The sequence below is a fragment of the Ranitomeya imitator genome, chromosome 1, assembly GCF_032444005.1.
Source record: "Ranitomeya imitator isolate aRanImi1 chromosome 1, aRanImi1.pri, whole genome shotgun sequence".
NCBI classification, from domain to species: domain Eukaryota; kingdom Metazoa; phylum Chordata; class Amphibia; order Anura; family Dendrobatidae; genus Ranitomeya; species Ranitomeya imitator.
Window position 1 is genome coordinate 795,642,974 of NC_091282.1, and position 19,445 is coordinate 795,662,418.

The 19,445-nt window shown below is 47.4% G+C and overlaps 2 protein-coding genes across 2 annotated transcripts in view; both read right to left on the minus strand.

Moving 5' to 3' along the window:
- LBHD2 (LBH domain containing 2) overlaps positions 1-19,445 on the minus strand; it is a 764,964-nt gene that overhangs the window by 414,910 nt on the left and 330,609 nt on the right. The window lies entirely within an intron of this gene.
- The window catches only part of AMN (amnion associated transmembrane protein), a 70,426-nt gene that overhangs the window by 15,207 nt on the left and 35,774 nt on the right, over positions 1-19,445 (minus strand). The window contains 6 exon segments of the mRNA XM_069735727.1: positions 1,726-1,846; positions 2,509-2,683; positions 3,174-3,351; positions 3,821-3,903; positions 16,864-16,972; positions 17,095-17,232. Of these exon segments, the coding sequence (XP_069591828.1) occupies positions 1,726-1,846; positions 2,509-2,683; positions 3,174-3,351; positions 3,821-3,903; positions 16,864-16,972; positions 17,095-17,232 (804 nt within the window).

Below are 19,445 nucleotides of genomic sequence, written 5' to 3' on the forward strand. Positions count from 1 at the left end.
GTAATGTAATGTATGTACACAGTGACTGCACCAGCAGAATAGTGAGTGCAGCTCTGGGGTATAATACAGGATGTAACTCAGGATCAGTACAGGATCAGTAATGTAATGTATGTACACAGTGACTGCACCAGCAGAATAGTGAGTGCAGCTCTGGGGTATAATACAGGAGGTAACTCAGGATCAGTAATGTAATGCATGTACACAGTGACTGCACCAGCAGAATAGTGACTGCAGCTCTGGGGTATAATACAGGATGTAACTCAGGATCAGTACAGGATCAGTAATGTAATGTATGTACACAGTGACTACACCAGCAGAATAGTGAGTGCAGCTCTGGGGTATAATACAGGATGTAACTCAGGATCAGTAATGTATGTACACAGTGACTGCACCAGCAGAATAGTGTGTGCAGCTCTGGGGTATAATACAGGATGTAACTCAGGATCAGTACAGGATTAGTAATGTAATATATGTACACATTGACTGCACCAGCAGAATAGTGAGTGCAGCTCTGGAGTATAATACAGGATGTAACTCAGGATCAGTACAGGATCAGTAATGTAATGTATGTACACAGTGACTGCACCAGCAGAATAGTGACTGCAGCTCTGGGGTATAATACAGGATGTAACTCAGGATCAGTACAGGATCAGTAATGTATGTACACAGTGACTGCACCAGCAGAATAGTGAGTGCAGCTCTGGAGTATAATACAGGATGTAACTCAGGATCAGTACAGGATCAGAGTAATGTATGTACACAGTGACTGCACCGGCAGAATAGTGAGTGCAGCTCTGGAGTATAATACAGGATGTAACTCAGGATCAGTAATGTAATGTATGTACACAGTGACTACACCAGCAGAATAGTGAGTGCAGCTCTAGGGTATAATACAGGATGTAACTCAGGATCAGTACAGGATCAGTAATGTATGTACACAGTGACTGCACCAGCAGAATAGTGAGTGCAGCTCTGGAGTATAACACAGGATGTAACTCAGGATCAGTAATGTATGTACACATTGACTGCACCAGCAGAATAGTGAGTGCAGCTCTGGAGTATAATACAGGATGTAACTCAGGATCAGTAATATATGTACACAGTGACTGCACCAGCAGAATAGTGAGTGCAGCTCTGGGGTATAATACAGGATGTAACTCAGGATCAGTAATGTAATGTATGTACATAGTGACTTCACCAGCAGAATAGTGAGTGCAGCTCTGGGGTATAATACAGGATGTAACTCAGGATCAGTAATGTAATGTATGTATACAGTGACTGCACCAGCAGAATAGTGAGTGCAGCTCTGGAGGATACAGGACAAATCATATGTGTAATAATGATGAGCGAATATACTCAGTACTCGAGATTTCCCGAGCATGCTCGGGGATTTAGTTTTTCTTGCCGCAGCTGCATGATTTACATCTGTTAGCCAGCATAAGTACATGTGTGGATCCCTTGCAACCAGGCAGCCCCCACATGTTATGCTGGCTAACAGATGTAAATCATTCAGCTGCGGCAAGAAAACTAAATCTCCGAGCACTAAAAAATACTCGGGAGGACCCCTGAGCGTGCTCGAGAAATCTCGAGTAACGAGTATATTCGCTCATCACTAGTTGGTTTCAGATACAAAGAACGAGAATTGCATATGTGATTGAGTTTTCTAATAGAGATTTATAATGTCCTGATCTGATGAATCTTGGACAGATTGGGCTATAATCTCACCTGAATATTTTCTGCTACCGACTCAAAAATCGGATTATCAAATCCCTTCCGATCCACAGGTTCTGTGTCCTCCATTGTAGATCTATTCTGCCCAAATTGAAAAACAACAAAGTATCGAAGCCTAAGAGGAAAGAGAATATTTCATTACATTTCTGACAGCAAACCTGAAAATGAGAACCCATCTTTTATGAACATGTCATATGTGCTGTCCCAAAAAGCCCAACAGTGTCCTTGGCCAAACATTGCTCCACTGAAATGGGTACTCAGGGCCCATTGTAATGATCAGTGGGGTCTCAGCTGTCAGACCCTCAGTAATAGTCAGATCTCAGGTGCGGTATTTGGTGATAAAAGTCTATTACTCTGTTACATGAATTCACCACTAGGGGGAGCTTACAAGCTTTCTGCAGTCACACAAGACCCAAACGGTAGACTCTGATGCTCCCTCTAGTGGTGGAACCCTAAATCAAAATTAAGGATTTGTGTCACAAATAACTCTGAAGATACCTTTGATTAAAAAACAAAATAGTGTCCGATTGCATACAATTTAACACATTATATGGAGGTGAAGCCCTCCACGTTACAGCAATTCATTGGTCTGATGAGCTCTGATTATTCCTCCGATCTGCTTCTCAGAGAGTAACGGTTTGGTTAATTGGAGAGCAAAGTACTATAAAATCCACATTCTGCATTATCAAACTGCCAATTTGTCCAAAACCTGTCATGATAGACTTTGGGGTATTATGATCTACACGTGTCAGTGTATGGGAACAGCATCGTAGTCACCTGCAGGCGTCCATTCTGTACAGGAAATAGGAGGCAGCAGCGACCAACGACAACCCTAACAATGTGCCAAGGACTATTCCAGAAATCGCCCCGGCGGACATGGATCCTTTATGGGGACTTGTAAGACCACCGGTGGCAAACTGCATCTCTGCCCTTGTGATGCCGAAAGACTCTCCTGCAGCGAGGAAACAAAAACACCTTAGAGGGTGGAAGATATCGCAGAATTGTCTTATAAGAGGAGTGTCACAGGAAGACGAGGCGGTTGCAGCATCTTCTTTCATAGCGCATGCACACCGTCCGAGCCACACCTGCACACCGTCGAAGCCACGCATGCACATTATCCAAGCTGCGCATGCACACCGTCCAAGCCACACATGCACACCATCCCAGCTGCGCATGCACACCATCCGTGCCGTGCCTGCACACCGTCCGAGCTGCGCATGCACACCGTCCCAGCTGCGCGTGCACACCTTCCGAAGCGCGTGCACACTGTCCGCGCATGCACACCATTCGAGATTCACATGTGCTATAAGCAACTGCACTTCGGCCTACCCAGGTACACAACGTCATTTTTGACTACACGTACATCGGGGGAAGGCCGTTATCATGTATTTTACCACACATGAGACGCGCCGTGATAACAGTTACTATTCATGACCATTTACCGTGCGTTTCACTGTCCGCCATGATGTCATAGCCGAGCTGCAGAGCATCGCCTCCTGCCAGCGATCCTTCCTTTTCATCCATTAGTACAATCTGGATTTTTAGTTCTGCACCAAGTCGTTCCACAGACGACTGGCTCCGAACTTTAGAAATCGCCAACTTGACTGAAGAATATTTTTGCTAGAAGAAAACAATAATAATTCTATAATGTACAACTGTAGATCCTGAAAGTGAAAGGGTTAAACTAAATACGGGACGTTCTAGACTGACAGCGATTGCTCATCATCCATCACAGGAAACGGGAAGTGACTTATATGGTGGGAAATGGTCGACCTTTACTGGCAACATGAGCTGCGCTCCAATCCGTGATAAGAGGAAGTGGCGAGAGCCGCCATCAGGAGCTATAATGACGGCATGCCGGGGTGCCATATCTAGGTGGCCATATGGTGGCCAGATAATATTCCTTGCTCTGTTGTACCAGAGGACCCAGGACATTCAGAATTCTAGGAAAGTTGTGTGATCACCAGGCTGTCCTAGATATGGGCCAATATCTGAGAAGAAGCCATGTGACTGAGTAGAGGGGTGACAGGTCGGAATGGGGTCTCAGACAGCTGGAAGAAGAATCGAAAAAATGTAATCAGAACAGTACCAGACAGAGAAAAGTGTGGATTAGCCTACTTCTGTACTTCTCCAAGCTGAATGCAGAGGAGTAATCCAAGGAGATGACAACACCTGGAGAAGACAAGGAGATCTGTCTGAGGTCAAGAGAGGTCATCTATGACAGATACATAAGGCTGGGTTCACACTGCATCTGTGGCGTCCGTTAGACGGACTACGTTACACCGCGGCATAACGCAGTGTAACGCAGTCCGTTAACGCCACCATTATGTCCTATGTCGGACGCATCGCTAGCACACGCCCACAATGGGCGTGCGGTAGCGATGTGCCGTCATTGAGTGACGGACCCCGAGACACGGGCTGCAGCGTTTCCGGGTCCGTCACCGCTAGCGCAGATAGAGCATCTGCTAGCTCTATCTGCGCTAGCGTGATGACACATCGGCACTTGCATTAACAGCAGCCCATTAACGTATGTATTGAACGGGCTGCTGTTAACGCAATATGAACCCGGCCTAAAATCCTGTCTGCAGCCACCACTAGGGGGAGCGTCCTATATACAGAGATACATGATAAGATTCTGTCTGCAGCCACCACTAGGGGGAACTCCCTGTATACAGAGATACATACATGATAATATTCTGTCTGCAGCCACCACTAGGGGGAGCTTCCTGTATGCAGAGATGCATAAAGCTCCTGTCTGCAGCCACCACTAGGGGGAGCTCCCTGTATACAGATACATGATACAATTCTATCTGCAGCCATCACTAGGGAGAGCTCCCTGTATACAGAGATACATGATAAGATCCCATCTGCAGCCACCACTAGGGGGAGCTCCCTGTATACAGAGATACATGATAAGATCCTGTCTGCAGCTACCAGTAGGGGGAGCTCCCTGTATACAGAGATACATGATTAGGTTCTGTCTGCAGCCACCACTAGGGGGAGCTCCCTGTTCACAGAGATAAATGATAAGATCCTGTCTGAAGCCACCTCTCATCAGTTCCTGGATCACTTTGCCACCTGGCTTCCACACTTTCTCTCCTGTGACACCCCCACCCTCATCATGGGTGATTTCAACATCCCTATTGCTTCTCCCCTCTCCCCATCTGCTTCTCACCTTTTATCTCTAATCTTCTCTTTCGGCCTCTCACAGCATACTAACTCTCCAACGTATAAAGATGGAAACTCCCTCGACTTGGCTTCTCCCGGCTTTGCTCAGTGGATGATTTCACAAACTCCCCTCTCCTGCTCTCTGACCACAACCTTCTTTCATTCTCTATCAAGAACTGCCATCCTGCTCAGGTCACCCCCACTTTCCACACATATAGAAACATACAGGCCATTAACACCCAGAAACTTATGAAGAATTTGCAGTCCTAATTGGCCCCAATCTCCTCCATCTCATGTCCTGATTCTGCTCTGAAGCATTACAATGAAACCCTGCAAAGTGCCCTGGATGAAGCTACACCTCCTATACATAGAACAACTCGGCACAGACGGTGACAACCATGGCACACGCTGCAAACACGTTTCCTGCAGCGGTGCTCCAGGTGCGCTGAACGTCTGTAGAGAAAATCTAATCTACCCAAAGATTTCACCCATTATAAGTTCATGCTAAAAACATACAACTCTGTCCTTCACCTCTCAAAACAAACCTATTTCAACACCCTCATCTCCTCGCTGTCCAATAACCCTAAACGTCTCTTTCCAGTCCCTACTCAACCCAAGAGTGCAGGCCCCAACCATGGATCTCTGAGCTAACGATCTGGCCAATTACTTCAAAGAAAAAATTGACCACATTCGACAGGAAATTATCTCCCAATCTCTTCATACCATGCATTGTCCTCCCTCCCCCACGGCATCTAGTTCACTCTCTGACTTTGAATCAGTTACAGAAGAAGAAGTAATCAGGCTCCTTGCATCTTCTCACCCAACCACTTGCACCAGTGACCCCATTCCGTCACATCTCCTCCAGTCTCTTTCCCCGGCTGTCACCTCTCACTTAACAAAAATATTCAACCTTTCTCTCACTTCCGGTATTTTTCCCTCCTCATTTAAGCATGCCATCATACAACCATTACTGAAAAAAACATCCCTCGATCAAAACTGTGCCGCTAATTAGACCTGTCTCTAATCTTCCCTTCATCTCTAAACTCCTCGAACGCCTGGTCCACTCCCGTCTTACCCGCTATCTCTCAGATAACTCTCTTCTCGACCCTCTTCAATCTGGCTTCCGCTCTTTACACTCTACTGAAACTGCCCTCACTAAAGTCTCTAATGATCTACTAACAGCTAAATCTAGTGGTCACTACTCCATGCTAATTCTCTTGGATCTCTCCGCAGCATTCGACACTGTGGATCATCAGCTCCTCCTCACTATGCTCCGCTCCATCGGCCTCAAAGACACCGTTCTCTCCTAGTTCTCCTCCTATCTCTCTGACCGATCCTTCACTGTATCTTTTGCTGGTTCCTCCTCCTCTCACCTTCCCCTTACTGTTGGGGTTCCTCAAGGATCAGTCCTAGGCCCCCTCCTCTTCTTTGTATACCGCCCCTATTGGACAAACAATCAGTAGATTTGGTTTCCAGTACCATCTCTATGCTGACGACACCCAATTATATACTTCTTCTCCTGATATCACGCCTGCCTTTTTAGAAAACACTAGTGATTGTCTTACCGCTGTCTCTAACATCATGTCCTCCCTCTATCTGAAACTGAACCTGTAAAAACTGAACTCCTTGTGTTTTCTCTCTCTACTAACCTACCTTTGCCTGACATTGCCATCTCCGTGTGCGGTTCCACCATTACTCCAAAGCAACATGCCCGCTGCCTTGGGGTCATACTTGATTCCGAGATTTCATTCACCCCCCACATCCAATCACTGGCTCACTCTTCCTATCTGCATCTCAAAAACATTTCTAGAATTCAACCTTTTCTTACTTTCGACTCTGCAAAAACTATTACTGTTTCACTTATTCATTCTCGTCTGGACTATTGTAACTCTCTACTAATCGTCCTCCCTCTTGCCAAACTCTCCCCGCTCCAATCTGTGCTGAATGCTGCAGCCAGGAGCATATTCCTCACCAACCGTTACACCGATGCCTCTACCTTGTACCAGTCATTACACTGGTTACCCATCCACTCAAGAATCCAGTACAAAACTAATACCCTCATCCACAAAGCACTCCATGGCTCAGCACCACCCTACATCTCCTCCCTGGTCTCAGTCTACCACCCTACCCGTGCCCTCCGCTCCGCTAATGACCTCAGATAACCATCCTCAATAATCAGAACCTCCCACTCCCGTCTCCAAGACTTTACACATGTGCAGCGCCCCAGAGACCTGGTCGTTGCAGTAATGTCGCTCTGCCACTAAGAGGAGTGATGGTACGTCTGATGGCAATAAAGGAGTTCATCTGACCAGGTATCACCAGCACATATTACACTTCACACTCCGGCCACTAGGGGGAGCAAAAGGTTTTATTTATTAGGCCACTCCTCACACTGGTAAAACTAGGGGTTGGATAGGAAGTTAGATCAGAAGCTGACTGGGTTTTGTCCAGGCAACATCCCGTGGCAGGGGGTGTTGCGGGGGAAGATTCAGGGGGGTCCCTGTCAGGCGTGGGAACCTGGCAGGTACCTAGTGACAAGGCAGAACGTTACGGAACCGCGCCTGCACTACCTTGCGGCGGTATCCTAAGAAAAGACACGAAGCGAAGGATATTGTGGACAGTGAGAAACGAGATCAAGCACAAAGGAGAGCCAGTAGGAGTCGTGCCCCGAGAACGGCAACATCCTACTGAGGCGCGTAGCCGGTGCCCGGAACACCGAGGAAGTAACTGACTTTATGCCTTACTTCAAATACCGCAGGACAGTTAATTATAGGTTGGCTGTCTACCTTACATCACCTAAGCAGACATAGGGGGCAACATTGGGAGAGGGGCGTCTCTAGGGTCCCGGAAGAGCTCCGAGCCTACCCATCAAACGAGTGCGTTCTAGCCATAACAAACCTGGGGGACGGAGAATAGAAAGAACTGAAAAGAACTGGAACGAACGAGAATAGAAGTTGTGAGGACTATCCCGAATGCTCAGCAGGGAAGCACTACAACACACAGGTGCTAGTGGTAGGCAACGATTTCCACCTGCAAAGGGAACTCTGGATGTGCCTTCGGACCGGCCGGTCTCAGACAGCCCTGTTAACTGTGCTCTGGATTGAGGATCCTGAAGTCACCAGTAAAGAGGTAAAGAGACTGCAATCCTGTGTCCTCGTTATTGTCTGCACCTCACACCATCACCATCCACCTTACTGGGAAGCCCTGGGGACATACTTCACCTGTGGGAAGGTTTACCATCTAGCTGCCATCACATCACCCCAGTGGGCCCCAAGCAGCGTCGGTCACCCTGACCGAATACCACAGGTGGTGTCACCAAACCTCGACAGACTCGTATCATCTTTCTTTGGACGCCCCTTAGCAGGATCACGGACCGGGTCCAGCCACCCTGACAACCTCAGAACTGAGCCAAAGAGGACCGGTACCGAGTAACCCACGGCCCTGCGTCTGGGGGCGCTCCACATGCTGCGCCGATTCTTTGGAATGCACTACCCAGGTTAATACGATTAATCCCCAATCCCCACAGTTTTAAGCGTGCCCTAAAAACTCATTTGTTCAGACGGCCTACCCCCTCAACGCATTAACCTAACTATCCCTGTGTGGCCCATTAAAAAAAAAACAAAAAAACAAACAAACCATAATCAGGTTCCTCGCATCATGTTATCATAGACTTCATGCAGTTAATAGCCCTCTGTGTCTGTACTGCTACATACTTAGGCAGTGAACTGGTTCATGCAGCTTTACATGAACACCTGAGCCTTAGACTATGTGTGCTGTTCCATGTATATTCCTCAGTTTCCATGTATGTTGTTATATTTTACTCTGCTGCCACCCAATGGCCTTTTTCTGTATGGCAGCTTGTTTTTCATGTATTTCTTGTGGGCATGTCTTACATCCGGTTCAGGGGTCAAATCTTCTCTTCCTCTGGCAGCCATTTCCAGTTTACTTTCTGTTGTGAGAGGACGTGCTTTTGAACTGGGCTTAGGAAGGCATCAGTCTTTCGACCACTCTCTCATGTTGCTCACACTTGCAGACACATTTGGTGCTACATCTTACTGTACCCTGTCTACCCTGGATTTCTGGAGAAGTTCTGTATTACCAGTTATACGCTGTATGTCCAGATCTACAAAATAAACAAGTCTGGATTACACAATCCCTGGAGTGCATCATCTCTCTGGACGCTGAGCAGCATTGGTCCTGTCTGCCTCATATCGAGGAAATACGAAGGTACGATTATCTCTCTCACAACTCTTATTAGTCTGCGACACCTTCATTCGCCTCATGTGGGGACAGAACAGTCGAAAGACTGCCTTGAAGCCCGGCCAGAATCACCCTTATATCACTATTCACGTGCCCGCTCTCTGCCCGCTCACATACTGCAGCCCTGCTCTGCTAAGAAATCTCCTGCAGCATCACCTCAGACTGCATTGTACATAAAGACTCTCTGTGTATTATACCACACTGCTGCAGATCGTCGGACCGCAGAACCCCACAATTCTCCAACAACACCTTGGGAATCTTATCATGGGGTCGTAACTAAGCTGCACCGCAATTTCCAGCCCCCAATTCAAAGGTTCAGTTTCTTAAAGGGACAGCGCACCTTAAATCAAAATGGCCGAAAAGGACCTTCCACAGTTCCCCAATGCTGAAACAGAGCAAATACAACCTGATACTGTCCATTATGAAGACCGGGAAGCAGAGCCCGCTTCCACAGCAGACCCAGATGCACGACCAGTACGTTCCATCAAGCCAACATTAAAGGTCCTCGAGAATTACTGTTCCACAAGGGATGAGTTCAATGACAACTTGGACGACCTATGGGAACGAGTCGCCTCCCTTATGTCAAGCGTCCAACGCCATAAAAATGATGCAGCGGGTTTACAGGACACTATAAGACAGCTAGACGTGGCCCACGGCAGATACAAGAGACTGTCCGCGAAGTATGCTGCCTTCCTAAAAGAATCTAAAATCGACGAAGCCCTATCAGAGTTAAGCAAGGCAGATTCCACAGACAGAGAAAGGGACGCCGCCGTGCAAGACGCCAAAGATAAAGCGGAGCTTCGTATCACCCATCTGCAAGAAACTAGATCGCACAGGTCAGCCTCGTCTAAACACTCTGCTCGGTCATACAAATCATCCTGCTCAAGAACTTCAGCCCTCAGCGACAGAATCCTAGAGGCCCGTTTAAATGCAGAGCGGTCCAAACTAAGACGTTCATACACCGAAAAGAGCAGAAGCAGAGGCTAGAGCAAAGATTCTTCAAACAGAAATGGAGGAAGAAATTGCATTAGCCGAAGTAAAAATACTCGAGCAAGCATTGAAGCAAAACCTCGACCCAATTTGCCTGCCACCACAGGAAGAAGACGACCCAGCTGTTCGTACCAGAGACTACGTGCAGAAACAGATACCTGCAGAGCGCACCTTCTCCAGTGACGTTCAACCCAACATTGCGGAAACGTCCAAGTCAGCCCAACCTATGGTGCCAGTATCGCCCACAGCCCCTACAGAGACCCAAGACCAACGCCGTGATGTACCCCCTCAGGAACAATCATCATCGCAAGACGACCACAAGGCACACTCCAGCCCGCCTCCACAGTTCAAGCAGCAGTCATCGGAATCTCTAGAGGTTAAACCACAGCTCAACCCTGCAGCGACATCATTCTACCCGGGAACAATTCACCCTTCCACGCCACACGGCTTATACGCCCGAGGGGCACCACAAGCTAATATGGTAACAAGGAGTGAAGGATCAGACATGTCCGAGTTTGCCAGGTTCATGGTGAGCAGGGAGCTAATCAGCACTAGCCTCTCAAAATTCGACGACTGTGCAGAGAACTACAGAGCCTGGAAAGCAACCTTCAAGGCCGCCATTGCTGATCTCAACCTATCCGTGGAGCAGGAGCTCGACCTCATGGTAAAATGGTTGGGTCCTGAATCCACAAACCGTATCAAGAGTCTTAGGACCGTCTATGTGGGGCAAGCTGAAGCAGGTCTCGCTGCTGCCTGGCAGAGACTCGAAAGAACCTACGGCAGCACTGAAGCCATAGAAAAGTCCCTATTCAAGAGACTGCAGAACGTTCAAAGGATCAACCTTAAGGAAGCCCACAAGCTTCTGGATTTAAGTGACCTGCTTATGGAGCTGGAACTTGCTAAAAGAGACCCTCGTCTGTCTGGACTGTGCTACCTGGACACTGCCCACGGGGTGAACCCGATCATCTCAAAGCTGCCACACAGTCTGCAAGAGAAGTGGGCAGTGTGCGTCTCCAGGTATAAAAGGTCACATGACGTCACCTTTCCTCCGTTCATTCAGTTCTGCAAGTTCATTGATGAACAAGCCCAAATGAGGAACGACCCTAGCCTCGACTTCCTGGAGTCTAACACTGCAGCTCCAGCAACACCTTCATCAAGGTATGAAAGCGTCGCACATAGACGCAAGGACTCAAGGAACAGTGTAAGCGTCAGAAAGACTAACCTGCCATCACCTGCAGTACCTGCCGACAAGCAGTACACTATTCCGTCGAGGGATAAGTCTTTCAATCGTGAGTGTCCCATTCACAAAAAACCACACTCACTGAACAAATGTAGAGGCTTCAGGTCCAAAACCATGCAGGAGCGCAAGAAAATCCTCAACGAACTTGGGGTATGTTTCAAGTGCTGCGCTTCATCAGAACACATGGCCAAGGACTGTAAATCTGCCATTAAGTGTGAAGAGTGTCATAGCGACAGACACCCATCAGCCTTGCACCCAGGCTCAGTCACCAGCGATCCAGCAGTCGCAGTTACCTCTGGTCCCGCTACAAACCATGGCGGGGAGCCACAGAATCACGCCAAGTCCACCACAGCTGTGTCCTGCTCATGCTCAGAGGTATGTGGGGAGAATCAAAGTGCTAAATGCTGTGCCAGGATATGCCTAATCAGAGTCTATCCAGAAGGGCAACCAGAGAAGGCTGTAAAAATGTATGCCATCATTGACGATCAGAGCAATCGATCCCTAGCTGGACCTAAGTTCTTTGAAGCCTTTAGAATCAAGGGACCAGCAACGCCCTACACTCTGAATACTTGCTCGGGGCGCATAGAGACTAGCGGCAGAAGAGCACAAGGTTTCATCGCTTCTCCTGTCAATGAAGACGTAGAAATACCCCTACCTACGCTAATTGAATGCGATCAAATACCAGACCAAAGGGATGAGATCCCTACCCCGGAAGCTGCTTTCCACCAACCACACTTAAGGCACCTAGCCAGCGTTATCCCACCTTTGGACACAGATGCTGAAATCCTACTTCTGCTCGGCAGAGACAATTTGAGGATACATAAGGTCCGCCAACAGTGTAATGGTCCTGACTACGCCCCCTACGCCCAGAGACTTGACTTGGGGTGGGTAGTCATAGGAAATGTATGCTTGGACCAAACAGGAGTCCATTCCTTTAAGACGTACGTACGCCGAGACGGGCGCACTACCTTCTGCAAACCATGTCCTCATCACTATGAGGTGAAGGAAAAGCTTCCAGATTCTGTACAGCTGCCTGATGTTATCCCTTCTCCCTATGCAGACGACTTGGGAAAATTGGTGTTTCATACCACTAAGGATGACAACAAAGTAGCCCCATCTATGGAAGACAAGGAATTTGTCAGGATAATGGACAATGAGTTCCTTAAGGACGAAACCAATCACTGGGTTTTCCCCTTGCCCTTCCGAGCTACCAGGGTAAGGCTCCCGAACAATCATGAACAAGCCTTGTCCAGATTTAACTCTCTCCAGCGCACGCTAAGCAATAAACCGGAGATGAAAGAACACATTGTCACCTTTATGGGCAAAATATTCCATAACAACCATGCGGAGCCAGCGTCTCCCTTAAAGGAAAACGAGGAGTGCTGGTACCTACCCTCATTTGGAGTATATCACCCGAAGAAACCTAAACAAATTAGAGTTGTCTTTGATTCAAGCGCCAAACATCAAGGCGTATCTCTCAATGATGTCCCCCTCACAGGTCCTAATCTGACAAACAACCTAGTAGGAGTGTTGATGAGGTTCAGGAAAGAGCCCATTGCCATCACCGCCGACATTGAACAGATGTTCCACTGTTTCATAGTCAGAGAGGACCACAGGAATTTCCTCAGGTTCCTGTGGTACAAGGACAATGACCCCAGCAAAGAGATGGTGGAGTATCGCATGCGGGTGCACGTATTCGGGAACAGCCCTTCACCCGCTGTGGCAACATATGGCCTGCGGAGAACCGCACAAGAAGGAGAGTCCGAGTATGGAACAGACGCCAGAGACTTTGTAGAGAAAGACTTCTACGTAGATGATGGACTAAAATCTCTACCTACAGAAGAAGCTGCAATCGACCTACTCAAAAGGACCCAACATATGCTGTACCGAGCTAAGCTTAGACTGCACAAAATTGCCTCAAACAGCCCGGCTGTCATGAGAGCCTTTGAGTCAAGCGACCATGCACCTGGATTCAAGGACATAGACCTGGGACCAGACCGTCCGCCTGTGCAGAGAAGCTTAGGCCTGAGGTGGAACCTGTCAGCCGACACCTTCGGATTCCAAATCAACTGTGCAGACAAACCATTCACTAAACGTGGTGTCCTGTCAGTGGTAAATAGCCTGTATGACCCACTGGGATTCGTAGCACCAATTACCATACAAGGTAAATCCCTTCTGAGACAGCTGTCCGAAACTGTCAAGGACTGGGATACCCCTCTACCTCCTGATAAGGAACCAAAATGGGAAACCTGGAAGCAGTCTTTGTGTGCCTTGGATAAAATCCATATAACGAGATGCTACGCTGGAATCTCACTTGCTGCTAGCACTAGGACGGAACTCCATGTGTTCTCGGATGCATCCACGGAGGCCATTGCAGCTGTTGTCTACCTGAAGGTAACGGGATCTGACAATCAAGATCATGTTGGGTTCGTTTTCGGCAAAGCTAAGTTGGCTCCCAAGCCTGACCACACTATTCCCAGGCTGGAATTCTGTGGGGCTGTGCTTGCAGTAGAACTCGCAGACTTTATTCAGCATGAGCTGGACACTCACATAGATGACGTACAATACTACAGTGACAGTAAAGTTGTCTTAGGTTACATCTACAACCAAACAAGGCGCTTCTACGTGTACGTCAGTAACCGCATTGAGAGAATAAGAAGGTCTTCCAAACCTGAACAGTGGCACTATATCCCATCTGAACTTAATCCAGCCGACCATGCCACTAGACCTATGTCTATAAATTCCTTTGCTAACTCTTCTTGGCTTTCAGGTCCAAAGTTTCTACTGGAACAGAAGGGAAGTGAATGTGTTCAGGAATTCTTCAGCATCCAGGATCCGGGCGATGATCCAGAAGTCCGCTCCGAGGTCAGTGCTCTGGCCACGAACGCTAAACGAACCTCCTCCCTCGGTTGTCAGTGCTTCAAACGCTTCTCCAATTGGATGAAACTCATTAAGACTATTGCAAGGTTAGTCCACATTGCGAGATCTTATCACAAGCCACATGGAGACAAAGACTGTCATGGTTGGCACGTCTGCCAAAAAATACTCACTATCGAGGACATTCCGGTAGGATAAACTATGAACAGAACACTGCACTACTATTTGACCATTGGATTACAGTGGGTCAGAGATAGTTTGGCCTAGTGCGGCTTCTCTGATCCGAAGATGGGTTTTCCATTGGATTATCTCAGGAACTGACTTAATGTCTTGTTTAAAGTTATTATTGCATTACATGCATGTTTGGTTTCATTTTCTAGGTTGTTGGACTTTTTAAGGACATTGATATAGTGAAATCCCTTTCGGAATTTCAGACGGGGAGGGTGCTGTTCCATGTATATTCCTCAGTTTCCATGTATGTTGTTATATTTTACTCTGCTGCCACCCAATGGCCTTTTTCTGTATGGCAGCTTGTTTTTCATGTATTTCTTGTGGGCATGTCTTACATCCGGTTCAGGGGTCAAATCTTCTCTTCCTCTGGCAGCCATTTCCAGTTTACTTTCTGTTGTGAGAGGACGTGCTTTTGAACTGGGCTTAGGAAGGCATCAGTCTTTCGACCACACTCTCTCATGTTGCTCACACTTGCAGACACACTTGGTGCTACATCTTACTGTACCCTGTCTACCCTGCATTTCTGGAGAAGTTCTGTATTACCAGTTATACGCTGTATGTCCAGATCTACAAAATAAACAAGTCTGGATTACACAATCCCTGGAGTGCATCATCTCTCTGGACGCTGAGCAGCATTGGTCCTGTCTGCCTCATATCGAGGAAATACGAAGGTACGATTATCTCTCTCACAACTCTTATTAGTCTGCGACACCTTCATTCGCCTCATGTGGGGACAGAACACTATGACTGGTCTGGACAACGATAGCAATTGTTACCATCCACCTCTCGTGTCTCCCCTTTTCCTCATAGATTGTAAGCTTGCGAGCAGGGCCCTCATTCCTCTTGGTATCTATTTTGAACTGTGATTTCTGTTATGCTGTAATGTCTATTGTCTGTACAAGTCCCCTCTATAATTTGTAAAGCGCTGCGGAATATGTTGGCGCTATATAAATAAAATTATTATTATTATTAGAGGGAGCTTCCTGTATGCAGAGATACATAAAGATCCTGTCTGCAGCCACCACTAGGGGGAGCTCCCTGTATACAGAAATACATGATAAGATTCTGTCTGCAGCCATCACTAGTGGGAGCCCCCTGTATACAGAGATACAGGATAAGATCCTGTCTGCAGCCACCACTAGGGGGAGCTCCCTGTATGCCACTGGTGACTGCAGATAGAATCTTATCGCGCATCTCTGTATACAGGGAGCTCCCCCTAGTGGTGGCTGCAGACAGGATCTTATCCTGTATCTCTGTATACAGGGAGCTCCCCATAGTGGTGGCTGCAGTCAGGATCTTATCATGTACCTCTGTATACAGAGAGCTCCCCCTAGTGGTGACTGCAGACAGGATATTATCATGTATCTCTGTATACAGGGAGCTTCCCCTAGTGGTGGCTGCAGTCAGGATCTTATCATGTACCTCTGTATACAGAGAGCTCCCCCTAGTGATGACTGCAGACAGGATATTATCATGTATCTCTGTATACAGGGAGCTCCCCATAGTGGTGGCTGCAGTCAGGATCTTATCATGTACCTCTGTATACAGAGAGCTCCCCCTAGTGGTGACTGCAGACAGGATATTATCATGTATCTCTGTATACAGGGAGCTTCCCCTAGTGGTGGCTGCAGTCAGGATCTTATCATGTACCTCTGTATACAGAGAGCTCCCCCTAGTGGTGACTGCAGACAGGATATTATCATGTATCTCTGTTTACAGGGAACTCCCCCTAGTGGTGGCTGCAGACAGAATCTTATCATGTATCTCTGTATACAGGGAGCTCCCCCTAGTCGTGACTGCAGACATAATCTTATTATGTATCTCTGTATACAGGGAGCTCCCCCTAGTGGTGGCTGCAGACAGGATATTATCATGTATCTCTGTATACAGGGAGCTCCCCCTAGTGGTGGCTGCAGTCAGGATCTTATCATGTACCTCTGTATACAGGGAGCTCCCCCTAGTGGTGACTGCAGACATAATCTTATTATGTATCTCTGTACACAGGGAGCTCCCCCTAGTGGTGGCTGCAGACAGGATATTATCATGTATCTCTGTATACAGGGAGCTCCCCCAAGTGGTGACTGCAGATGGGATATTATCATGTATCTCTGTATACAGGGAGCTCCCCCTTGTGGTGAGTGCAGACAGAATCTTATCATGTATCTCTGTGTAGAGGGAGCTACCCCTAGTGGTGAATTAGCTCAATCAGATTCACTTTTCTAGGGCTCATGAATTCACCCTTATTGGCCCATTGATGGCGGCCATATTGCTTGTCTTTCGAATCAGGATTAAGTAATGGGTGAATATGAAATGTTATCAATAGGAAAGTATGACTCAGGGACTGGTGTGTACTGGTGCAGACCTACCGCAGATACCACAGCAGTGTCCTACAGGCTGCAGGGTGGCAGCGCAGGGTAACTCTGGACATTTGCCCCCCGTGTGCTGGAGCTGCACAGAGCAGATTTCTTGGAGCATCTAGAAGGAAACCGCAGAGACAGGAATTTGTACTTTCCTTGTAGATAAACAGTAGTGGATTATGTGGTTTTCAGGAGGACAATTTGTTCTTCAGGTGTAAATTGATGGCGCCGCACCCTCACCCCGTCATTGCCGCATAGGCAGCCCGTGGCGTCCTGGCATATCACGTTGGTAATCTGAGGCTGGGCAGGACCTGGGAACTGCAGCTTCCCAGTGGGCAGCTGAACATATTGCGAAAAGTCTTCATTCTTGGTGAATTTCTGAGAAGAGAAAAAGAAACAAGAACACTTCAAGGGATTGTCCATCGTGGGGTTTTCTGGCTCCAGACCAGGATCATCTATATATATAATTGTCTAAGGGGTACTTCGGTCTGTCTGTCTGTCTGTAACGGTAATCCCGCGTCGCTGACTGGTCGCGGCCCCAAGGCGACGGGCACAGTCCGGCCGAGAATTAGTCCCTCCCTACTTCCATCCAGTCAGTGTCCGGCGCCCGCTCCATACTCCCATCCAGTTAGCGCTGACACAGGGTTAATGGCAGCGTTAACGGACCGCGTTATGCTGCGGGTAACGCACTCCGTTAACGTTGCTATTAACCCTGTGTGACCAACTTTTTACTATTGATGCTGCCTATGCAGCATCAATAGTACAGAGATCTAATGTTAAAAATAATAAAAAAAAACAAAAAACCTGCTATTCTCACCTTCTGTCGTCCGCCGATGTGCACGCGGCTGCCGCCAGCTTTCGTTCCCAGAGATGCATTGCGAAATTACCCAGAAGACTTAGCGGTCTCGGAAGCTGGCGGCAACAGCGCACGCATCGTGACAGCTTCGCTGGACGCCGGCGGGTGAGTATATAACTAATTTTTATTTTAATTATTTTTTTTTAACAGGGATCTGGTGCCTGCACTTCTATATACTACGTGGGCTGTGTTATATACTGCGTGGCTGCTATATACTACGTGGCCAGTGTTATATATTGCGTGGGCTGTTATATACTACGTGGGCTGTGTTATACACTGCGTGGGCTGTGCTATATATTACGTGGGCTGTGTTATATACTGTGTGGCTGCTATATACTACGTGGGCAGTGTTATATATTGCGTGGGCTGTGCTATATATTACGTGTGCTGTGTTATACACTGTGGGCTGTGCCATATATTACGTGGGCTGTGTTATATACTGCGTGGCTGCTATATATTACATGGGCAGTGTTATATACTACGTGGGCAATGTTATGTACTGCTTGGGCTGTGTTATATACTGTGTTGCCAATGTTATATACTGCGTGGCCTGTATTATATACTGCGCGACCTGTGTTATATACTGCGTAGGCTGTGTTATATACTGCGTGGGCTGTGTTATATACTGCGTGGGCTGTGCTATATATTACGTGGGCTGTGTTGTATACTACGTGGCTGTGTTATATACTGCGTGCCTGCAATATACTACATGGCTCCTATATACTACATGGCCTGTGCTATATACTATGTGGCTGCTATATACATACATACATACATACATATTCTAGAATACCCGATGCGTTAGAATCAGGCCACCATCTAGTATACTATATAATTGTCTAAGGGTCACTTCCGTCTTTCTGTCTGTCTGTCACGGAAATCCCAAGTCACTGATTGGTCACGGCAAAACGGCCACCACCAATCAGCGACAGGCACAGTCCGGCGGCAATATGGCCGCTCCCTACTTCCCTGCAGTCAGTCGGCACTGGCTTCACTGATTGGTCACGCCCGGCCGCGAACAATCAGTGACAGGCGCAGTCCGCCCATGAATTGGCGCGGAATTTGAACCACACTTCACTATTTGGTCGTGGCCGGCCGAATCCTGTGTATAAATTGCATTATTCTGAAATCTTCATAAATAAACTACATACATATTCTAGAATATCCGATGCGTTAGAATCGGGCTACCATCTAGTCTCTAATAATCGGAGTAGAGACTTTACAAGCAACAACTCTCACCCCAAGGAATTGAGCATTGCTTTACACTGCTTGTTCTCATTGTCTCATTACTGATTTCCTGCTGAAGAAAGTCAATGTGCAGAATGAGGTCACATGAAAGGAAAGGGATAGTGACGTGATAATCTGCAGGCTGTACATATTACCGGGAGCTAAAATGTGAAGAGCAATGTTCTGCAGATCTTTGGAGAGCCCAGAAATGTAATAATCTGCAGAATGTGGCAAGTGTTAGTAATGCTCCATACCTGATGACTCAGATCTCTGTCTGTTATGTATGATCAGAAAAAAGCATTGAGAGGGAGCAATGTTCTGCAGGCGTTTTTCAAGGCCTGTAATGTAATGATCTGCAGAAAGAAGCAAAATGACTGTCAGGAAAAATAAGGGGATAAAAAAATGCTCTGCAGAAGTCTAAGAAGCCAATAAAGTAATAATCTGCAGGACTATATCACTGCACCCCTGAAGCTAGCAGACCTCAAAAAAAAAGAAGGAATATAAGAAA